Here is a 24,979-nt window from a genome sequence, read left to right as displayed (position 1 = left end):
GGTTCACTCCCCAAATGGCCGCTACAGCTGGTGCTGCGCCGATCCAAAGCCAGGAGCCAGGAGCTTCTTTCTGGTCTCCCACGTGGGTGCAGGGGTCCAAGCACTTGGGCCATCCTCCACTGCCCTCCCAGGCCACAGCAGAGAGCTGGACTGGAAGAGGAGCAACCGGGACAAGAACCTGGCGCCCATATGGGATGCCAGTGCCATAGGCAGAGGATTAACCAAGTGAGCCACTGCGCCGGCTCCTGAATTCAATTCTTAACATAGGCAACAATCACTGTAATAAGAGAAATACCTATGATTTTGTAACCAGTGGTAATCAGGTATTTTGACATTATGGTTGTTGTACACATCTCTGCTTACTACTACTTCAAGATATGGAAGTTAGCAGAGCTACTGTGGAAGATCTTTCCATTTAATGTGTTAAAGAAGAAGTTTATGTTACTATATAACAATGTAAAGAACAAATAGGTTTTATTTGAAAGCTTTTGTATTTTAGCTTATGAGTCATACAACATTATTTTGAGAAGCTATCTGTAGGTGTCACCAAACTGCCAGGATGTTCATGATACAACACATTAAGGATCTTTAGCAACTGTGGTTCTCAACCTGTGGTGTGGGGGGGTACCAGCATCAACACTGCCAGGCAAGTAGTGTGAAATTATCAAGTCCAATTCTAGACACACTGAGTCTGAAGTTCTAGGGCAGCAGTGCAGCAACTTGTTTCAACAAGTCCCTGAACTGATTCTGAGACTCACCAGCGTTTTGGCATCACTAGTCCAGGGTCTCTTTTCCAGAATTTTCATTTCCAACTGGGCCTTCGTTAATATTGATACTGTGGTCCAGGGACTGCTTTTTGAGAACCATTGCCCTAGACCACAGCATCACTGTTAGCTAGGTATCTGTCCAGCAGCCCTCTCGTGGGCCCTGCTTTAATGTCTGCAGCCCTGTTCCCAACTAGCTTGGAGGGCAGGGCAAGTTACTTAACCCTTCAGAGTTTATTACCATATTAAGCAGAACAAAAAATTTGCCAAGTTGCATATTTCATTATGCGAATTGGAAATAATGTGTCAAAAGCACTTGGCACAGTGCCTGGCATGGAGCAGAAGCCCAGAAGTAGATGTTAACAGCCATTTTATGATTATTAACATTTAAAGTTCTTATGAAGCACCAACCTGGCCGAGGAAGGTTCAAGACTGGCAGAGAAGAGTCACGCCATCATGTCTGTGTTGGGACAGCCAGGGGTGCTATTGCAGCTCAGAACAGGGAGATCTAACTCCAAGGAAAGACATAGCCTGACGCTGCCAAAGCACTTTTCCATTCATTCTTGGGCAAGGCTGACACTGATGTTTTGAGGTAGGCAAAGTTAGCGGTCATCCTCCTGTTATGGAAGAGGCAAGTGAAGTAATGGAATGTCAAGACTTGCCCACGCTCACAGGGCACTGGTCACCCAGGGCTCTCCCCACATCCATGTGGCCTCTTGACCAATTTGGTTACTGGGAGATGCTTTCCTTAGGGGACACAGGCCTGTGGTCTGATCTATATGGTCCAGAGAGGACCAGGAGATCTGTCTCAGCTGGAGTGGAGGCCTCAAGGAAACTGTCTACTTAGGAAATCCTAAAAGGAAGAAATGGCAGGATAATCGCAGGTCTCTGTTGTGACACACGTGGTGACTGCAGACCCCACAGCCTGTTCTTCACACGTGGGTGCCTCAGGCAGTGGAAACAGATGCTTCAGAATTTACTTCTGGCAGCTGTGCCTTCTTTCTCTTTTGGGGTTCAGTGAAAATTACAAATGAGGGGTCTTCAAAATATTCATGCAAAAAGCATATTATGAAAACACCACACATGGATTTTAATATTAGTGCACCAAAATAAACTTTTTATACATTTTCCATAAACTCTTTTAAGTATCCTGATATATTTAGCCAACTCCTCTGCAAAGGGGCGTTTCAGAGAGCATATGTTGAATGTGTATTTGAGATCAGAAGGTGACCCTGGGAGATTTAAAATCGAATGGCATCACAGGAAGTTGGAGCATTACTCTGGCCATCTAACTGGAGTGTCTGGAGCCTCGGGTGGAGATGAGCAGACATCTCTGATTCTCACAGTGTGGTGTGAATAGCACTTTCTCAGCCTCTATCCTGGGAAGACACAAGGAACTGTAAGCCTAGAGCACTCCACGTGCTTCTTCACTGGAGTTCTCACACCTAGTACAGGACACTTTACTGTGGACTTATCTCACCTCTCAATTTTCTTCCCAGGCCTCTTTGTATGGCTCTCAAATGCAGCAGACAAAAAAGGCAAGGAAGAGTCACAAGAGACAGGAAAAGAGTGGGTTGATTCATTTCAAGAGGTTTGATGAGCGTTTCTCAGCCTATCGGCCCTCAGTGGTTATTTCTGTGAACATTCCTCTCAGAGAAGTACTTTCCTCCTCCAGACGGAGCCACACTTGGAGCACATGGTGCTCTGAGACACAGGGCCAGCCCTGCGTATCTTCTGGCAAGATCTGTGCTTTGGAAAAGCAACTTCATTCCAACTCCAGCCCCACGAGAACACAGCACATGGGTGACGATCCATCTGCTGCAGTACGTGAATTCCCAACACGGGTAGCAAGCTTACATTAAACAGTGAACGTCAGCATAGAGTAAAGGATGCTGAGGACAGCAGAAACACACGTGGGTCAACATGGAAAAGTTTTGCCAAGAGATAAATTTTATCAATCTGTTAAAATGAGAATCTAACTACTAACTTTAGGGAGAAATGCATCATCCCAGAAGACTTGGCATTTTTCATATTTTCCATTAATGCAATTCACTCTACTCATGGGGTACACTGCCCATCTGTGGAATCTGCTGCCCTGTTGGTCTCAGATGGTAGAAGCACTGACTGCATAGAGACGGCTGGAAGCAGAGATGAGACCCCTGTTGGGCTTTCCTCAGCACCCCCCTTTTAGGTTCTTCCTTTGAGTTTCAGTATCCATTATGAGGACTGTCACACTCTCTTCCCTCTGAGACCTACTGAGCAGTTGTCCTCTCCTGCTGTCATCATTGCAACAAAGATAATGAGGGCTTCCCACATGCTCCTGACCTCCTCTATACTTCCCAGCTTCCCATGCTGCGGGTCAGGCTGTGTGACCACTGAGCAGCGGACAATGATGGGACAATGTGGGTCTTGCTCAGGCTGAGGTCACTGAGAGCTGGCATACCACCCTCATTCTCTTCTTTTGCCATGGTGGCCTTATAAGCCAAAGGTCAAGAAGGTATGGTTGACAGGTTGGAGGTCAATGGGTGGACCCCATCAACCTGCACTTAACATGGAAAAGAATTAAACTTTTGTGGGCTAAGCCATTGAGACTTTTAAAATATTATTTTAGCTTTCCCAAGTTCACATTGGCTAATAAGATCCTCTTGCTACTCCATTGTTCCCTTCTCTGTCTATCCAAATTCAAGCCTATCAGACTCAAATAAATGCTAGTACCACTTCCTGAGTTGCTCCAGCTGAAAATTCATTGCCCTTGTTTTCACATGTCTATCACAACCTGTGTTAGCATTTTACATGTTCTATCTGAGGAATCCTTAGAAACTCCCTACCTCTTCAGATGTGATTCTATTACACCTTTTACATTTGTTTGGAACATTCATTTATGCATTATACCTATTCCCACCATAAACTCCTTGAAGGGAAGACCCATTTATTCCTGATTAGCAAATTTATCTTTATCCTTGACTTCTTTCTGGAGGTGCTCACTTTAATTGCCAATGTGACCCCAAGTTTTCATCTTTCTTTCTATATCAGGCTGTACTTTATACTACCTGTGCTATTTTTTTTTTTTTTTTTTTTTTTTTTTGTGACAGGCAGAGTGGACAGTGAGAGAGAGAGACAGAGAGAAAGGTCTTCCTTTTGCCGTTGGTTCACCCTCCAATGGCTGCCGCGGCCAGCGCACTGCGCTGATCCGATGGCAGAAGCCAGGTACTTATCCTGGTCTCCCATGGGGTGCAGGGTCCAAGCACTTGGGCCATCCTCCACTGCACTCCCTGGCCACAGCAGAGAGCTGGCCTGGAAGAGGGGCAACCGGGACAGAATCCGGAGCCCTGGCCGAAACTAGAACCCGGTGTGCCGGCGCCGCAAGGCGGAGGATCAGCCCAGTGAGCCACGGTGCCGGCCTACCTGTGCTATTTCTGATCCGCAGCACTTCTGCCTGGTGCCCAAGTCTGAAATCTTGACTTGTCAGTCGATGTTGACCACAGTCCAATCACCTATCAAAACCTACAGATTTCACATCTGAAATCTAAATCTGACTCTCATCTGCTTTCTTTTAAATCCCAAAGCCACCACTCCACTTCAGCCATTGTGGTGTTTCTCAACCCCCACCTAGGGACTTCATTCATCTACTGGTTTGCTGCCTTCCAGTCCATTTTAAATGCTGTTTCAAGGCAGTCCTTTCCCAATCCCAGAATTGATTTAGTTTCTCAAAAGTACTCAGAGGTGTTTTTGTTTTTTCCTCTTGAGTTAAATACATGATCCCTGGCCCTCTTGAATAACCCCAATCAGTCCTGGTCTACTTTTCCTGTTTCATCTGTATCTCTTCTACCTTAGACAAATGATTTTCTTCCAGGGATTCAGTTGGGCTAAGACTTCCCCAACTTTACACAGTCAAAGCTCTGTTTTCCTAAATGCATTCCTATCTCAGGCTGTTCAAACTCTATTAGTTTTGGGAGCTCAGCCTTTTGTAAAGAATATGTGTGTTCTTGAATCCTCCCCTTTACAATGACTATCTCCTGCCACTCATATTCCTCACCTTTGAGATTCTTGCAGCTCCTTCAGTAGTGACTATTAGCTGCTCATTAAATAATTGTTAAATCAAATGGGAAATAATTATAACATATGTTCCGAGGCTCCAAGTTTCTCTGAAACCTTCAAAATTCCAAATATTGCAGGAGATATTTTATAGAAAAGGAGTTATCCATTAGAATAATTCCTTGCTTTAAGGCTCCAGTCTTCAAAGAGGAGAAATATCCTCTCAAATCTCAAATATCTGAATGTTGGCCTTTTCACAAATCATGGGTTATCAGATACTTTCCAGAATAAATTTGCATTTCATTGTCATGTCACTTTGCCTAAAATGGCTACAAAATCTTTGGTTTGTTCCCTTTGCTAGTTCAAAAAAATAATCAATGTTGGAAACATTAGAACAAATCCTACCTCCAAGAAGTGGACTAAATAATGGATATTAATTTCAAAGGGATGATAGAATAAAAGGTTTCCTCACCTTTACTGAAAGCATTAGACCTTTATAAATATTGGGTCATTAAATCATGTTCCTAGTTTATGTGATTCAAGCTATTACCATTTTATAGGAAAAGTAAAAACTTAAATGCTAAAATCTAGACAGTTGCCATGACATTTCTTAGAACTTAGAAAATGGGTGTTAAAATTAGCTTGTCTTCTACCTTTATTTTATTCCTGACCTAGGTCAGTTATTTTTATAGTGATGTTAGTGCATTATGAATGATTCATAGGAGAAGGTTGTTTGAAAACAACATTTTAAACTTAGAAAACCAGGAATATGAGGGTTTAGTGAGTCATGGTAAGGGCTTTGGATTCATGAAGTTATGGAATCAGATTTCAGATTACTATATCCTTGTTTTTCATTTGCAACTGATAGTGATCTTGTATGTAACTGTGATCCAATGCAGGTTGTCATAGTCTGTGGATTGTGGCAGAACAGCAATTTACTGCTCTAGTGCAATGAGACTAGCAAGTCAAAGATCAAGGCAGCAACAGATTCAGTGTCTGCAGGAAGTGTGTTCCTGGAGGATGCTGCCTTCTGTGTTGCCTCATATAGTGGAAAGGACAAACAGGCCCCCTCCAGCCTTCTTTATAAAGGCACCAATTCCATTCACAGGGCCTCTGCCTTAATGACTCAACCACCCCAAGCCCACCTCTTAATGTCATCAACACATTGGGGATTAGATTTTACTAGGAAGCTTGCAGGGACACAAACATTCAGCTCACGGCACGGGTGAAATAATTCACAACTTTAGGTAAAGGGATATGCTTAACAAAAGAGGTTTCATGAACAGAACCTCTCTGTCATTTACACATATGGAGCCAATGTTTGTCATGAGGATCAGAAACCAATTAGACAATTTGGGTGATTCTCAAGGGAAGTTTGCTAGTGAAAAAGACTGCTACTCTCTTAAAGTTACAGACTACATGATTTCATCTGAATAAAATTTTTTAAACAAGAAAATTACAGATATGGAGATTAGGGTTCGTTGTGGACTAGGGATTGAGAAGGATGAATGAAAGAGCTGGTGGTAATATGAAACTACAGAGGAGATAAGATTGCATAAAATACACATATGTGTGCATGTGCCTGCTGAAATCTGAGTAAGCCCTGTGAATCAGGCCTATGTCGGCTCCTCGTTTTGATACTAGGAAACTAGTTAGGCAAGGTGTCGCCATTGGTGAAAGGGCAAAGTGAAAGGGGTACCGGACCTTCCTGCTTATTTTTGCAGCTTCTGGTGAACTTTCAACTATTTCAAAATAACATGTTTCAAAAATAAGACATTTCCTTGCCACTTTAGAGAAGGAGCTGCAGACAGGTCAGGTGGTAACAAAAGTGGGTGAAGTGGCCCACAACAGGGAGGGGAGAGCTGTGGTCGACGTGGAAAAGGCAGGTGCTCTTGAGCTCCTTCCAGCACGGGATCTGTGCCTCTGGGATTACTCAGTCTTCTGGGTGCTGTGGTCTTGAAAAGATGCTGGAAAACTAAATTTCTAATAACAATCTGATTTTTTTTTTATTTGGCAGGCAGAGTTAGACAGTGAGAGAGAGAGACAGAGACAGAGAGAAAGGTCTTCCTTCCGTTGGTTCACCCCCTAAATGGCCTCTACGGCCGGCGCTGCGCCAATCTGAAGCCAGGAGCCAGGTGCTTCCTCCTGGTCTCCCATGCGGGTGCAGGGCCCAAGCACTTGGGCCATCCTCCACTGCACTCCCGGGCTGCAGCAGAGAGCTGGACTGGAAGAGGAGCAACAGGGGCTAGAACCTGGTGCCCATATGGGATGCCAGTGCTGGAGGTGGAGGATTAACCAAGTGAGCCATGGCACTGGCCCCAACAATTTGACTTTGAAATACTGATCACCATCCTAACTTTTCTGAACACTGAATACACCAAACTAAAGAGCCACTAGATGGCTGGATTTGGTTTAATGGCCACACGTGTGTAAACTCAGCTTTCAGATCGTGCATCAGTTCGACCCCAGGATAAATTCCCCACTCAGTGCACAGCTCACGCTAGTCTGAGATTCCTTACAAAAAATGGAGAAATGGTTGCTGTTGGGAAACTGTTCTGCTCAGGCCAGTAATGAATATGTCATGAGCCACCAGTCCCAGACACCCAGGGATTCCAAATAATGTCAGCATTTCTTTGATGGCAGCTCAGGCTGCCACAGCTGCTCTTGGAATCCCTGCTCTTGCAAGCCCTGACCAAGACCTTCACAGTCACTTTCTCAGCATGGTGCCTGGGACACAGTCAGTGTTCATTTTGTGTTTTTCAGCAGCGTTCATTTGCTCTTTTATCTTTATCTTAGTTATCTTTATCTTAGTTCTTTCGTTCTTAAAAGTTAACTTAGAAAAAAAAATAAAAAAAAAGTTAACTTAGATTTTTTGCAAAAATTGGGGAAATAGAAATGAACTCTGATGTGGTGTTTTATGCTAGAATTTTCATGACATTGAGACAACTGATCTGCTGAATACATTTTCTGTTAGTTGTCAGCAGCACCCTCAACACCACACACTATTTGGAGTTCTTAACATAAGCGGAATAGCAGATCAAGGTGTTGATTAGGTCCTCACTCCAGTTTGGTCTTTTAAAGTCTTTATCACGTCTGCCTGTTAAATGCTCACAGTTCAGAAATTGCTTCCTCCCCAACCTGGCCAGGTGACTTCAAAGAAGTGAAGGAAGACAGAGCTAAATGAACACACTTTAGCATCACTTGCAAAACAGCTCGATGTGCCATGTCATACTCTGCCCATGCCCGTGCTGTCTGAAACAGTATCATGTGGACCAATTACAATTCTAACAGCTTGATGGAACATACCCAATTTTTCTGTTAAAGGAAGTGAGGAAGAAAATTCCAATCTTTCAGCTTTCAAAAATTTCTTCTATGGCCTAATTACACACTCTGAAAATCAAATTTCAAATTAAAAAATCATTTCCATTAATTGTGTCCTCTTCTTCTCCCCACTCCAAATCCTACCACCAAAAGTCTAGAGAAGGATTTCAATCTCTTTTAAAAAGGAGTGTTTGTAGGTATCACATAATTATTTATCAGTAATAACATTTTCTTGTGTGCCATTTTTCATGAAGTGCTATAATATGCAGACTTACAGAAGGTTGGTTGTCAGCCCTGAGAATTACACTAATGAGAGACGAGCAATAATTCAAAGTGTAGCCACTAATTTCTCTAAGGGGAAATATGCAGATCCTCAGCTCCACGTTTGTTTTCCACTAATTATCATGTATTTACTTTTCCATTAGTCCAATAATTTTTCTTTCAATTCAGAATTAAGCCATAAGACACTGAATTATACAAAGGCCTCTTTAGCATAGCAGACACACCCCATCATTCCCTAGCCCTCTGATTTACAGCTTTTAAAACGCTCAACCAAGAAGCTGGTATATGCCCTTTTCTATTTATATTCCATCATGGAGTCACCTCAATAACTTGCGCATTCTCAGAAGGTCCACCTAGCAATTAACTCCAGTCTTTTGTAACTCATCATCTCATTATGTAAACTGGATTTGAACACAAAGTTTATCAGCAACTTTGAATTCTAATTCCTTCTCATCTCCCCCACCCCGACTTAGCATGGAAATATTAGCTTCTATGTGAAAAAACGCTAGAAAACAGCAGTTTGAAAAATCCACATTGGACTGGCATTACATTTAGGAATTGTTCTTTGCACGGTGGGCCACCACAATAAATTGAGACTGTCGTATTTCAGCTGCAGCATGTGAGGCAATTCTTCATTGAAATGGAAAAGAATTCTCTTTGCCACACAGCACAGCATTTTAACTATGTTTAGGTGGAATCAACAAGTAAGGAAGCTATTATTATTTTTTTGAAAGGTTAGGAAAAAAAAAATCTCAAGCTATGCAATCCAAAACTCTTTGTTAAGAGGTGAAGTCATTCATAGTACCTGGTCTTCAAATCCTTGAAGCAGGAGGGAGGGCAGCTTGCAGAGTTCACTTATGCATATTAAGTGTATCAGCAGACAAGGTGAAATGGGATAGGAACCAATGAGAGGGTTTTTATAAAACTAAAGGAAAGGCAGCACCGGAAGTCAACACATCCAGTGTATGAACATGGAGATGCTGGTCCATGCAACTGACTTACCAACGTCAGGGTCCACGGCTTGAACCCTGGTCAACAGAGCCTTGGTGGCTGTGTTCTCATAGACACAGGCATTGTAGTGCTCTGAAGAAAATACAGGTGGGTTGTCATTCACGTCCTCCAGGATCAGGCGGACGTCAGAGTGGCAGAATCTGCCACCCCCATCAGTGGCCCTGGCAATCAAATTGTACACAGGGACCCTCTCCCGGTCCAACGGAGCAAAGGTTTTTAATTCACCTGTGGAAACAAAAGGAGCATGGCTGGTCTGGCTTTTTGAAAACTGTATGTCTCTGAAGAACAGAGAATCACCTATTTAAATAATTTCCAGTACAGGAAGGACCAGTGATATTTTACCCAAAGTGCCTCATACTTTGAAAACTAGAACAAATTCAATTTTTTTAGACATCAGGGGAAACTTACAGAATCCTGGATACAACAATAAACCAACAGTATGACTTTCAAATTAATTAATCCTTTTGTAAATCCTCTGCCATCTTCTGGCTACCTGGCTAAGTCCTACACCTCTTTCATCTTCCTTGGAGCTGCTCAAGAGATCAGCCTGTGGATTTCTGCTCTATTTCCTGCAAAGGATAGAGAATGTAGCTATGTTTCCAGTTCCCTGATGGTCAACGATATCAGTCACCCGTAGACCCAGAAGGCAGTCTCTTCGTTTCTACATATGACACTTATACCCCCCGTTTTAGAGGAAAATAAGATAATCTGCCTAGAGGCTGACCTTAGGTGAATGTGGTCTTGAAGGAACCTGACTGTGCTGTGCCAAGGCTGCTGCTTTACATGCTGGGTGGTGGAAGGGCTGGGGGTTGCCGTGGGCGGGCTCAAGCCAGGGGAAACTTGAGGAACTTGGAGAAGCAGCTGTCTAGCAACCAGCAGGGAGACAGGCTCTGCCTGCTTTTAACAACTGGAACAGCTGTACTGGGGGCAGGATACCAGATCCCATATGGAGATTTTACTGTTGTTTAAGTTTCAATAGATAATGAAAACAACTACAGTGACAAACCTGATTAAACTCTATGTGGTGGAAAAAGTATGGCTCATAAAATTCTTACTCTTAAAGGAAAAGTATTAGACATTACTTAGGCCAAGCAGCTAAATTTAAAAGATTTCTTTGTTACAGCCAACCAGTCCTCAGGCACTGATCGGATCCTTTCCCTCTCCTACTCAGAAAGCAGCCAGTGATTTGCAGTGGGACAGTCAAGATCTTCTTTGATCTGGCCTAAAGTTGTGTTCCTGCCACTTTGTTACCTGGCATTCCCTGGATAGGCTGCATTTTCTGCTAGTGCTGTCCCTGTAAGCTGCACTGTTGGATAGAACCCTGGCTCCATTCAAGTGCTAGCTCTTCCTTACAAGTTTCCTCTCATCAAAGTATTACATATAGTTCCCTTTATATTTCTCCAGGACACTCATTTAGTTCTTTTTCTTATTATCTTCTCTGTCCATGTTCCCTACTAGATTATATCATCTCTTGGGTATGGTTGGTTTTGTTTATTTTGGAGTATACTGCATATATCCTCATAAAGTGTTCTATGTTTACTAACTACTCAACACATGTTACCTATCACATAAACAATCGTCAGGACCATATAGGTGACAAGGATGGATATTGCCATGTCAGTGCCTCCAGGGAAGATATAAGTGACAGGGAAGTGAGGCAGGTAGAAACCAATTTATGGTTATTATTCACCAGGACTAATACATTGCTGGAAATACACAAGTTATTAAATATTTATTCTTTATTTAAAATTGTCATTGGTTAGAGGATCCAATTCATAATGGTAAAATAGTTTGCTTCCATAGAAAATGGGTTGTTCATTAGCTCTGGCCTTCACTGTAGGCATCTGCACTGAGTTTACATAACCTTTCACTTGGTAAATTTTACCTGAATGTGCAAGCAAATCTGAGGGCTCACAGCTTTGGAGAAACTAGGCAGGGATGTTTGATAAAAACCAGACAAGTTGCATTAATGAAAATCAGGAAGGGACTCAAAGGGGACTAAAAAATGGAAAAAGAAAAAGAAACCCTCGTTGCTGTGCATTGCTACCTGGCTTGAGTTACATCATAAATGCAGGTTGCCATGCAATCAGGCCTTTTATAAGCAGATGCTTTAACTCACAGGTATGAGAAACAAACAGAGATGTCGGCGTCCTTGATGCTAAGAGATGTAGGTGAAGTCTAGGTGAGTTTTACAAATCACCGAAAGTCTGTGTGGTCCAGAGCATATTTGGATTTCATGTGCTCCTAGTGCTTTCAAGATCCAGAGCAAGCATCCCATCAAGGTTCTGCTCTAAAACCACCTAGTCGTGAGGACATCATACGAGGGTTTAACTTCCCTTACGGACTAAGAATGACATTTATCCAAAGAATAAATTTCACCTTACCACTTTCTGGATCTAGAAAGAATTCATTGTTTCCAGATCCATAGAGTGAGTATCGTATATCTCCATTGGATCCAATATCGGCATCCTTGGCACTGACCTTCAGAATGATTTTATTTGATGGAATGTCTTCAGGAAATAATGCCGTATATGCAACCTGGGAAAAGGTGATGAAAGGCAATTAAGTCCCTCGTAATTTGTAAGACAACTGCTATATTTAGCATTACATATGATTTATTTTAAAATTCATGCATACAATTTAGCTTGTACTACTTTTCCTTCACCACAGAACCATATGGTGATATAAGGTGAAATGTGATATTTTCATGGTCTTCCCCTGTACAAGACCATTCACTCAGCCAATATTTATTGAGCACCTATTATTTCTTAGGTATGACTAGAAATGCTGAAAGTACAACAAAGGAAAAACAGACAAAAGCCACTGCCCTTGTGGAACCGTGACACACATCACATAATGACCATGCTCTATTTTTCTGTTGAGTGCCAATGGGTCCTTGGGACTCTTTTCAATTTTCTAGAAAGCCAATAGTAACATCTGGCATTAGCATGATAAATTAAAGCTATTTTCTCTTTTTAAAATTTATTTATTTGAGAGGCAGAGTTACAGACAGAGAGAGGGAGAGACACAGAGAAAGGTCTTCCATCTGCTGGTTCACTCCCCAAATGGCCAGAGTTGATCTGAATCCAGGAGCCAGGAGCTTCCTCCGGGTCTCCCACCAGGGTACAGGGGCCCAAGCACCCAGGCCATCTTCCACTGTTTTCCCGCCTTAAGCTGAGAGCTGGATCAAAAAAGCAGCAGCCAGGACTCGAACCAGTGTACATACGAGATGCCAGCACCACAAGTGGAGGCTTAGCCTACTATGCCATAGCTCTGGCCCTGCAACACCTCTCTAAAAATATATACTGTTTCTTGTTCCATGTGGTAAGTATAAAATAAATCATAGCATTTTAGTTTTAGTGAGAAAACAAAACCGTGTATTGGGACCTTGAATTAGCATCATGTTTTGGAGAGTACTGGAGACCTATGTTCAATACCCATGTTGCCACTAATCAGCTGTGTAAAATTATACCAATTATAGCCTGTAGAGTAGTCCATTTCTTTTTATCATACCAGTGATTTAGATAGAACTATTCATGATATCCAATCTGAATTACTTAATTTTACATTTATTTCATTTCATTCAAAAGGCAGAGAGAGAAAAAGACACAGATAGAAAGCAACCTCCCTTCTGAGGAAACACTCCCCAGATACCCACTGTAGGCAGGGATGGGCCTGGCCAAAGCCAGGAGAACAGAACTGAATCCAGGTCTCCCATGTAGTGGCAGGGACCCAAGTACTTGAGCCACAACCTGATGCCTCCCAGGGTATGCATTAGCAGAAAGCTGGAATGCAGAGTAGAGCCAGTACTCAAACCTGGGCCCTGTGATATGGGATGTGGGCATACCAAGCAGGGGCTTAACCACTGCACCAAGTGTCCCCTCCCCAACAAAAAAATTGCTTATTTTAAGACTTACTGTTTCATTTTTGTTCTTGCTTGGAGGAGGCCCAAATTAGGTACCTGGTCTTGTCACCTACCCTCTTTTCATGTTTAGAACATTTTATCCTAGACTTTACTTCCTACTCACTAATGATCAATTGAGGCACTTACCAGAGATAAGAGCAGAAGGTAGCCTAGCCTTATGAAGAACAGTGAAGTGGGTGCTGACTTAACTTTAGGGAAGCATAGTGAAAAAACAGAGCTATGTCTCTGCATCTCACCTGATCACACACTGGGCTATTGTCATTCACATCACTGACAGTCACTTCCACCATGGCCTGCGTGACAAAGAGCCCGTCAGTGGCTGTGATGTTGAGGAAATAAATGTCTTGTTCTTCTCTATCTAGAGGTCTCTTCACATAGACCTTCCACTCACTCTGCACCAGGCCCAGGGCAAACCTTCCTCGGGGATTTCCTCCTGCAGGGACGAAAGTGGACATTAAAAAATATAGTGGATCTGAACTTAGAATAGTGCTTTCTAGAGTCTGGGGAAGATAGAGGAAAGAGGGTGGGAGTGAGGTTGGAAAACAGGTACTCAAACACAGGCAGAGAGAATCACAAGTTCTAGTGTTCCACAGGACAATGGAGTGATTGTATTTCACATTCATGTATTGCATACTGCATAAAGAACTGCATGACAGGCACTCAGAAGACACCAAATGCAAAGAAAAGATAAAGAAATGGAAATGCTACTTGCTTGGCTTGCTTGATTTATGCTGTATGTATGTGTCCAAGTATTGCACCCCATACAAATGTACAAACAACACATGCTAACCAAAACTTTGTAAAAATAATTTTCAAAAGAAGAGAACACAGCCCTGACAGCCAGACTTTAACCCAATTAGATTTCTCGCCCACAGTGCTGTAAAATAATAAACTTACATTCTTTTAAGCAAAAATAAAAACACAATAGATTTTGAAGATGTGCAATGAATTGACTTGAGGTCCACCTATATGTGAGGCCCATGTGGGGTCATCCAGATGCCCCTCCAATTGCAATATTTATGATCTCAGAAAAAACTGATATTCCTTTTGAATCTTAGGTAACAAAGCATCATATTTATATTCTCGGCTTGCATGGAAAGTAAAACAGTAACTTTCCAAGAGAATAAAATCCACTTAGAGAAGCTGGAGATGATCTCTTGTTTAGTTCCCCTTAAGAACAATCAAATTCAAACTGTGAACTATCAATCGTTTTCTCAGGATGATACAATTGTCTTTCCACTTAGTCTCAAGAGAGGATGTAATACACTATAGCTCTTGTAACCAAGACAATTTCATTAGCTGTTGATTATGCAATCAAGGAAAGGCAGTCAGTTCTATTAAGCTATCTTTTAATGAAGCCTTCATCATACAGCTGCGTTGTTCTCATGAGGACTGGAGTTTGGGGAGAAAAGTTTATATGACAGGGGAAGACCCATTAGTATTAAATGGCCCTAATGAGGGGTCATTTAAGGAGCAGTTGAAAGATAAGTACTACAATTAGATGAGATTTAGCCGAGTGAAGCTGGTGAAAGTGGAAGAAAAGGAGAAGAGAGGAAGTGGGACGGCTTCTAACGATGCTGCAACACTGACAGTGGTCCGTATTACTTATTACTTTTACTTTTCCATATGACTTTTCCACATCACTCAATTACATGGAGATAAGAACAGATTGCCAAACAAGGAAGGAAGATGGAGGATGAAAACCACCTTGACCTTCTTATTCCTAAGGGGGAATTATGTCATTTCAGACACTAAGACAGACTGAGACGAATGTCAAGAAGTCCGGAGTCAAGCTGAAAGATCACATTTTGCATATATGGACATTCAACAAGTGTTTGTCCCCTTCTCTGGGCAGGGACTGTTATAGCTAGCAGGGCTATTCTAATGGGCAAAACTGGCAAAAATCTCTGCTCTCATGGTTGAGCTCACATTCCAAAGGGGAAGATTGATAATAGTGAACAGAACTGGGAGGCCATTAGGTTGGAGATGACTCTAGTGTCTTGAGCGCCTACGTAGGCAGACAGAAGAAAGCTCAGCTCAGTGCTAATGATAAAATGAAACTTAAATGTTAGTAAATCAGAAACCACTAATTGACCTCTACGCAGGAATTTTAGGTTACTGTTCCACTCTAGCCAATCAAATATTTCGTCTTGCCTCAGAACACCCACATGATGCGTGGGTGGAGCACTGTACAGTTTGTGATCTATAACTGGCCAATTCATGGACTGCTGTTTGTTCAAATAAACTTTTGAAACTTCGAATGGGCCTGAGTATCTTTTAACACCAGAAATAAAGAAACAAGGAAAGCATACTGTGTGCAGGCTGCTACTTCACTAAACGTAGAGCCTTCTCACCTTCTTATAACGGATCTTGGAACACAGAGGGAAGACAGGGTAGAAATCATGGTCTTATTGGAGAGGTTGAGAGAGGAGGAGTGAGATGTTTTTTAATAAATTTTTTTAAACTTTTTAAAAAATATTTTTTTATTTATTTGACAGGTAGAATTAGACAGTGAGAGAAAGAGACAGAGAGAAAGGTCTTCCTTCCGTTGGTTCATTCCCCAATTGGCCGCAATGGCCGGAGCTACGCTGATCCAAAGCAGGAGCCAGAAACTTCTTCCTGGTCTCCCATGCGGGTGCAGGGCCCAAGCACTTGGGCCATCCTCCACTGCACTCCCTGGCCACAGCAGAGAGCTGGACTGGAAGAGGAGAAGCCAGGACTAGAACCAGCACCCATATGGGATGCCAGTGCCGCAGGAGGAGGATTAACCTAATGCACCATGGCGCCGGCCCTGAGGAAAGAGATTCTGAGTGCCCGACTGCACTCTTGATTCTGAGGCAAGGGAACACAGTCCACCGGCCACAGGACTGTGGGGTATCCTTGGGATAAACAGGACCAAACTTGGGAGAGAGGGCAGAAAAGGTGAGGGCTGCCCATTCCTCCTGGCATAGTGGTTCTCAGCTGGGGAGGATCATGCCCTTCCCTCTCTGTGGCAGCTGTCAACGTCTGGAGGCACTGATGAATGTTACATTGATGGGAGGGTTGTGTATTACTAGACTCGAGTGGGTAGAGGCCACAGTTGCAGCTGAACACCCTATAAAGGATAGCCTCCACCACACAGAATTATTCAGGCCCAACTGTCAATCATGTGTGGCTGAGAAACCTTGCTCTAGGGAGGCCCAGTCCACCCTGGGATATCACTTTCCTTCACCACTGGCTAAGATTCAATTATGCTGCAGCTGAATATTATTTCAGCACACACAGATTTAACCTCTCTTATTAAATGCTTTCAGTGCAGGCAAGCCCACACCGTTCTTTTGTTGCGTAAAATGATTAATGGTCCTTTGTAAATCCAAGGCTGCACAGGCAAATTGTGTTACATCAAGAGCAAAAGTTAAATCTAATTAAAATCAGTTGGTGGTTGGCACCACTAATAGTAACAGTAGCTTTAAGCTACTCGGTGCTCATTACTTTGGTAAAGTCAATGGGATGGTCCCTTTAAATCATCAATTGAGAACTCAGACTATCTATAAATAATTAAGGCCATTTAACAACTCTTCCACATAGGAAAGTACCCCTTAGAATATCCAAGAAGCTTTTTATTTTCTGAAACTAAACACAACTAAATCAAAAGGAGGCTTCACTCACCTTTCTTTCCTCATCACTATCTTTTTAAGTTTTAATTGCAGAAATACCAGGGGCCTTCAAAAAGTTCATGGGACATATGCTTTATGAAAAAGGTATGCATAGATTTCAAGATCTTTTTGCACCAGAACAAACTTCTTTTAGTTCCATTTTGCCAAGAACTTTTAGAAGTACCCTCATATACCTCTTAATAAAAACAATTATTGGTAACAGAAAGCAGTAAAATGCATATAGTATTTTAATCAAAAATGGTAGGAAACATCTCCGTGAAGAAAATGGAGAATAGTGCTAAAAAATGAAGCAATCCCAAGCACTGACACATTTGCTCGGCTGTGGATCCTTTCTGTAGTGATTAATTAACTTTTCCACTAACATACTTAAGCAGATTCTGGGTCCTAAGGGCATTCTAATTAATTCATTTTTCACTCTGAATAATGTGGTGTTTCTAAAGGGAAAGCCACCTGACTACAAGTATTGATGGATTCTTTAAAATCTTTTGGCACTTTGCTTACGTTCTGTCTCTGAATACAATAACAAAATATTACTTTTAATAGCCCCTCCCCCAATAGTTTTTAGGAAGACTGCCTCCAGTCCACCATCCCTGTCCCTTGCAGCTTACAGCCAGAAACAACCGCTGATCAGTGAAAACGGTATTCTTCTCTGATGTGAAACCCGTGGCCCTCTGAGCAATGGTGACTTTTTTTTTTTTATGTATTCTTGGAGACCTCATTTATCTACCCGGGATTTTCTATTGAACTGCTACTTACTGTTTGGAAAGACGTAAATGAGATCCAAAAAAACTGGGTTGTCAGAAGAAATATTTCTTAGTTTGAGCTATAATTTAAAATTATTAAATAAAATGTCAAACTGTGATCTCAAATTTGTGCATAAATGTGCATGTGTGTTTTTATGATCAGGAGAGGCTTATATGCAAAGCTAACTGGTATCCAGAAATTATTCTTCTTAACACTCCCCCCAAAAAGGAAAAGGGAATATATTTAAAAACATATCTACCTACCAAAAACAGCTGTTATTTTCATTTCATCAACAGTGATATTTGGCTGGACTCCATTTTAAAATAAGAGGGACACAGAATGGGGTACCATTGTGGGTAATATGTTGCAGGCAAATCAATGAACTTCAGACCAAGGCTTAGCTACCAAGACCCAACCATGGTAAACTCACTTTACTCTGTTACTCCACTCCAGAGAAGCTTTGTTACACTCAATTCCTCATTGCATCTTCCTTCTTCTCTCCTACTTTTACCCACTGTTATCATCCATCTTTCTTGAGAAAGCAGAGCACACAGTGAACACTGTGGCTGTTGAGACTTACCTGTAATATGGTAGCTCACTTGCCGATTAATGTCAGATGTGTCTCTGTCCCAGGTGCTGAGGACGGCTACCACCTCGCCTGGTGGGTCACTCTCCTTCACATTGCCGCGGTACACTTCATGTGCAAAGACCGGTGCATTGTCATTTATATCTGTCACCTTTACAGAGACCAAAGCCGTGGAAGAAAGAGAGAATGCCTCTCCAAGGTCAGAGGCCACCACGGAGAAGGTGAACATGGGGTCTGTTTCATGGTCCAGGTCCTTCAATGTACTGATCCAGCCTGTGTTGCTGTCAATATTGAATGCTTCCATTACCTTTTCAGGCTGGGAATCTGAGTGGAGGGAGTAGGTGACCTGCCCGTTGGCTCCCCAATCCATATCCATAGCTCTCACTTGTGTGAGTTTGGTGCCAACGGGCATTCCTTCCATTATGATGGTCTCATAGCTTGACGTTTCAAAAACTGGCTTGTTATCATTCAAATCCAATACCTTGATATCTACATCCACAGTAAACACAATGTCTACCTTATCCAGGGGTATTGTGGCTGCTACTTTAAAGTGGAAAGCTGGACTGGTTTCATGGTCAAGGCGCTTGTCAAGCTTGATAATGCCTGTTTCCTGTTCTATGATGAAAACACCCCCTTTGTTATTTTCTGGCCGTTCCCCATTAACTGTGCTGAATCGTACATTCTGAGTGGGCAAAATCCTCAGGGTGTCCACTGTGCTTCCAATGGCTGTGTCTTCGGCAACAGTGAAGGAATACTGAGACTGGGTGAATGAAGGCAAGAATATTTCAGGGGGTAACACGTGGATATAGACAGGAATGAGGGAGTGTTTTACTGGAATTCCCCCATCTACCGCTTTGACAAAAAATGACAGCACTGTATTTTTCAGCTGGTTAAAATTGCCCTTTGTAACCATCCAGCCATTGTCAGGATCAATTTCCAGGAGGTCAGCCACGGAGACTGATGCCTCACTATAGAGGGAATAAGTAATCCTTGAATTTACTCCATCATCGGGATCCATGGCTTGAACTTGAGTGACCAAGTGGCCCCTTCCAACATCGGCCCTGACACTGGCTCTATATTCCACTGTCATGAATTGAGGAGCATTGTCATTTTCATCCACAACAATCACCCTCACAGTGCAGAAAGTTGTTCTCCCTCCACCATCAAGGGCCCTCAAAAAAATACTAACATCTCCTTCCAGAGGATTTTCCCGGTCTAGCCTTTCTGTTGTCATGACCTGCCCATTGCTGTCTATGAGGAATCGATCCTTGGCAAAGTCATTGATGATGGTGTAGCTGATCTGCCCATATGTCCCTGGATCCCCGTCGGTGGCTCGAACATGAATTACCTTTGTTCCAGCAGCTGCATTCTCTCTCACCTCTGCTACATATGTGCTTTGTGAAAAGGCAGGACTGTACAAGTTAGCCCCAAGTACCCTGATATGCACCTGTGCAGTACTGGTGAACAGCCCATCAGAGACAGAGACATTGAGACTGTAAAGAGGCTCCATCCGCTGCTTCCGGTGGTTGGATAGTGTGATCACTCCACTCTTGCTGTCCATCAAAAAGCTTGTCCGGTCATTCCCCGATAAAATGCTATAATCCAACCGGTCAATGTCAGAGCTATCTGCATCAGAGGCTTGAACACAGGTTACAAAATGGCCCCGGGGGGCTAACTCACTCACATATGACTCATAAATGAGTTGATTAAAAACTGGAGGGTTGTCATTTATGTCAGAAATGTGTATATGAACCAGAACCTCACTGCTCAGGGATGGGAAGCCATTATCTGTTGCTCTCACTTTCAATGTGCAGTGTTGTACTAGCTCATGGTCGAGCATGCGTGCTGTCAGAATTAAGCCACTTGCACTATCTATGTGAAAATAATCTGTGCTGTTGTAGGTATCCTGAACAATCTGATAATGTACCATTTTATTATTTTCCGAGTCTGCATCAGTGGAGACAACTTGTAAAACAGGTGTCCCAATGAGAGATGCTTCAGATAATGTTGTATTGTATGTGGGCTGATCAAAAATAGGGGGGTTGTCATTTACATCATTAATTAGCAAGTCAACAGTGACTTCAGCCCTGGCACCAGTCAAAGCATCACTGGCTCTTATAGTCAACTTGTAAGCAGATGTAACCTCATAATCCAAAGGACTAACAACTTTCAGGACTCCAGTGTCAAAGTCAATGTTAAACTGTTTTAGAGGATCTCCATCAATAATGATATATATGATGCCTTGGCCTTCTGGACTTGTGGCATTAATGCTTAGAATGGGGGTGTTCATTCTGATATCTTCATTTATGGATGCTGTATAAAAGGGTTTATCAAACACAGGCATGGCTTTGTTGACAATAGTGATGGGAAGTTCCACAGATGTAGACAAAGAGGGCTTTCCACCATCTTTGGCTAGGATGGTGACTCCATATTCAATGTTAGACAAGTCAGTGTTGAATGCTTCTTTTAAAATAACATTCCCTGAATTGGGGTTAATTTCAAAGTGGCCATAGTCATCCTGCAGGACATAGGTCACTTCTCCATTTGCACCTTTATCTTTGTCAATGGCTGTCACTCGGTATATCAGAGTCCCTGGCTCAGCATCAACTTGCACAGCAGCATAGTAAGGGAGGCCCACAAAGACTGGAGAATTGTCATTTATGTCTTCAATGTTAACCCTGACCACCACCCTAGCCACACGAAGATGGTCCAGCTCACGGCTGGCTTCCACTACCAACTCATATAATTCTTGTTCTTCACGGTCAAAGGGGACTCCAGTAGTCTGAATGACTCCTGAGGTAGATTTTATCTTGAACTTATTTCCTGGGTTTAAGATGCTATATTTTAAGGGTTCATTAAGGCGGTTTCCAACTGCATTGACAATAGCAACTTTGGTTATGTTAGTATTGTTCTCTGAGATGGAGGTGGAATAAAAGCTTTGTGTAAACTGGAGGCCACTATCCATGGCTTCTTTAACCATTATGTTGACCATGGATGTACTGTAGAACTTTCCATCAGACACTTTAACTATCAACATATAGTGATCTTTGGAGAGATTATTGTTTTTTATGGTGAGTACCCCACTATTTGAGTCAATTAAAAAATGATCCAAGCTGCCTTCCATTAGGCTGTATGTCAGTTCAGGGGGCACCTCAGAGTCGGGGTCTGTGGCACTAACCTTCAGAACCTCCACTCCAACATAGGTAGGGAGAAGTAAGACTGTCTCAAACACAGCCTGAGTGAAAACAGGTGGGTTATCATTCACATCTGTCACCTCAATGTTGACTTCAACAGGACTCTCTGCAGTCAGCTGGGGGTTACCACTGTCTCTCACATGAACATGAAAATGAAAATGGGAGATGGTTTCATGGTCCAGGTTGGCAATTGTTCTGATGGCACCTGTACTAGAGTCCACCGTGAAGAACCTCTTGGCTGTGGACTCCACAATCTGATACACAAGCAAAGCATTCCGGTTGCTGTCAGCATCAGTGGCACGGATCACCAGCGGGCTGTTGTCCAAGTTTCTGACAATGCTATTGACTGGGGCAGCCTCACTCAGGCTGCCTGAGTATTGAGAAAATAGAAACACTGGGGCGTTATCATTTTCATCAACGATCTGAATATTGACGGTGGCATTGGAAGCCATTCCTGCCATGTTAGTGGCCTGAATGGTGAGTTGATAAGAGGAAGTGCGCTCATAATCTGGAGCTCTCCGAGTGGTGATGACTCCGGAATATGGATTTATGGTAAAGATCCCATCAATGTTTCCATCTTTGACTTCATAAACAAGGGTAGATTGACTGATGGCAGAGATTAGGGTGACTGATGTTCCAATATCAACATTTTCATTTACTTCCGCTTGGTAGTCTTTGTGAGTAAATTTGGGGTGAGAGTTATCAGACATGGTGACAGAAATACGCACAATCGCGGTGGCAGACATTGGCGGGGAGCCTTGGTCTGTGACTTTGACTGACAGAACAAACTGACCCATTGTTGTCATATCTGGTTCTTTGGAAACACTGATGATGCCCAGGACTGGTTCAATCTTAAACGTGTTCCCAGTGTTCCCTAAAATATAGAAATCATCAGGGAAATGAGTTACAAATGGATCATTAAAATATGTTTAGAATATTAATCTGTCATCTAAAGGTACTTTACTGCAATGTGGCAAATAGAAAGCAATTGTTTGTATTCATTCCACGTAATTCTAGAAAAAAAAAGACTTCTCTTTCAAGGATATTAAAAAGCACTGAAATGAGTTTTCCAGTAAAACAGTCAATTTCAGTTCAGTGACTTCTTAATCTAGGCCAACAATAATAGTGTATACATTAAAAATGGGAAAGGATAGAGGATTTAGGAAAGACTTTTCTGCTAAGAATGTGTAGGTCTTCCTCATACCTAACCTTGGGAGAAGAGGGGGGAGAATGGGCTGGCAGACACCAATGTCACTTGTGGAAAGGTATTTGTAACTAAATCAGTCCCATGATTTGTGTTTTATGTTAAAATAAAAAGCACTGTAGGGATAGTTTCAGAGTACTATAATGTAAACATTTTTTCAGACTTTAAGACTTGATTATTTTTGTACAAAGAAAATTATCAAGGGAATGGAACTTATGTAAAGCAGTAGGTATCAAAATCCCTGATTCTATAGTGCAAAATAAAGGGCTATAAAATAGTTTATAATTTGATTAATTTGCTGTGTTTTAAAGTCACATTTTTTGCAATGGTATCACTGGCCTTTTCCTCAACTCCACCACAAAGCTCCCTCAAAAGCAGAAAATACAGTTTCCTCTCAGCACCACTCCCTGCACATTGCTTTCCAGAAACTGGACTTTCCAACTGCGGCAGACTATCTGACTTACCTAGCAAAATCATGGGCTCTGAACCCACAGCAACTGCAAGGGGCCCAACAGTCTTCAGCAGTTACCAGTTGTAGTTTCTTATTATCCTAAAGAAAGATTTGCCTCTTGGAAATGGTACTATCTCACCTTATTAAAATTGACTTCCTCCAAAATACTACTTTGGTGAGGGAGTTTTGATCAGACATGGAGAATTCTCCCTAAGTCACTGTTTGCTTTGCATGTGGTGACCAGTTTTTCTGACTGCCCTGTATCCTTCACTCCTCCTCTCCTTCATGTCCCAGGACAAATATAGACAAAAAAGTAACCACAAAATGTATAAGGCAGTTATTCCAACCTGTTATAATTCTATCCATCAAGCATTTGAGAAGCTTCTGGGGAAGGAGGAAATTGTTGCTAATCTGACCATCATTGCAACAAAGAACTTGAGGCATAACTCTAATGAAACTGAGTCCTGGAGCCCACTTGCACATATCTGACATGGGAAGAGCTATGGGCCATGACACTATAAAGACCTGGAAACTCTGAAACATGCAGAGGTTTGAGGTCGAGGATTGGTAGGGATGAGTGAAATGTGAGAGAGAACGAGGAAGACAAAACTGGAAGAATGCAAAGAAGTTTGGTGGTGACATGAAACTCAGAAGTACTGGACACCATGAGCTGCATCCTTCCCCAAGACACTATTTCCTTCCTTTATCTGGTTTTCTCACACTTCTCTAAGAACATACATGCTTTTTGTTTAAAATTCTTTGAAATCAAAAGTTAAAGACCTTGGTTACTCAACATTATCTGGATTTTTCTTTTTGAGTAATGTAGCATGGCAGATATATAGACCATGTAAATGTCAAAATCATTGAGACAGGCACCAGGATTCAGAGGGCAGTTATATTATGTGCTTATTGAAAATACAGCAAATGTAGCTGTGTACAAATTTTTATAGAAAGTACAGAATAAACCTTTCCATGTCTAAGCACTAAAAGGTCATGTTTCAATAAGATCCTGTTTACTTTTAAGGAGAAAGTATATCTAATAGAGAGGTCATTTTGATTCCTAAAATATGAATATTAAACAATGCTATCTTTGATCTTAACATGATATTTTTACTTTATTATCCAAACATGACCATTTTGCAATGACAACAAAAAAGTTCAATGATCTTATGAATAAGCTTTCAAATATTCATTAAATAGCAGCAAGGAATTGCATGTTGGTGCAACTTTTGATTTCCAGATCTCTCAGGGACTCAGTGATTGTTTCATGTAAGCAATGGCCACCTTCCAGTGACAGGACCAACACGCAACCCTGACTGATGAATGCCAACAGGGCCAAGTCTCTAGGTATTCACTGATGATCATAGCCCATTGCGGAGTTTCTAGGGAAATCCTCCCTCATCATGCCAGATCCAGCACAGTTTTTCACACTTTGCAATATACATTATGGTGGAGATGAATGGGAGCCAGCTTTTGACCTAAAGTGCAACTTCACAGCCCTGCCGTCCAATGCCTGCTGACCTGCTAGTTCCCTACTTCCATGCTGTGCTCATTCATCAGTTTGTCCTCTTTGCTTCTTCATCATGATCAGTTCTCTTGGAATCCACCTCCTGCTTCTGCTCTCCTGCTATACTTGAATCCTTGGAAACTAACCCCTGCAGTGCTCTTCGAATCTATGGCTTCTTGCAGTCTTTTGGCAACTGGGCAAAAGCTTCATTATTTATTGGGTACACAGGACAGTGACTGCACAAATGATTCTGTGTTGAATGACTGAGCAGTGAGGTGGATCTAAAAAAGATTTTGCAC

General features: G+C 42.2%; 1 protein-coding gene and 1 long non-coding RNA gene across 7 annotated transcripts in view; one reads left to right on the top strand and one right to left on the bottom strand.

Annotated features, from left to right (window-relative positions):
• FAT3 (FAT atypical cadherin 3) overlaps positions 1-24,979 on the bottom strand; it is a 682,631-nt gene that overhangs the window by 80,819 nt on the left and 576,833 nt on the right. For all 6 annotated transcript variants that reach the window (XM_051850335.2, XM_051850349.2, XM_051850359.2 and 3 more), the window contains 4 exons: positions 18,319-22,392; positions 13,575-13,771; positions 11,798-11,951; positions 9,405-9,638 (listed from right to left, as the gene is read on the bottom strand). In XM_051850335.2, the coding sequence (XP_051706295.2) occupies positions 9,405-9,638; positions 11,798-11,951; positions 13,575-13,771; positions 18,319-22,392 (4,659 nt within the window). The remainder of the gene's footprint in view (positions 1-9,404; positions 9,639-11,797; positions 11,952-13,574; positions 13,772-18,318; positions 22,393-24,979) is intronic.
• LOC127492080 (uncharacterized) overlaps positions 1-24,979 on the top strand; it is a 102,319-nt gene that overhangs the window by 68,459 nt on the left and 8,881 nt on the right. The gene's annotated exons all lie outside the window — the stretch shown is intronic.

Source organism: Oryctolagus cuniculus, chromosome 1 (assembly GCF_964237555.1).
Source record: "Oryctolagus cuniculus chromosome 1, mOryCun1.1, whole genome shotgun sequence".
NCBI lineage: Eukaryota > Metazoa > Chordata > Mammalia > Lagomorpha > Leporidae > Oryctolagus > Oryctolagus cuniculus.
The sequence above is the reverse complement of the archived record's forward strand: the minus strand, read 5'-3'. Positions and strand labels throughout refer to the sequence as shown.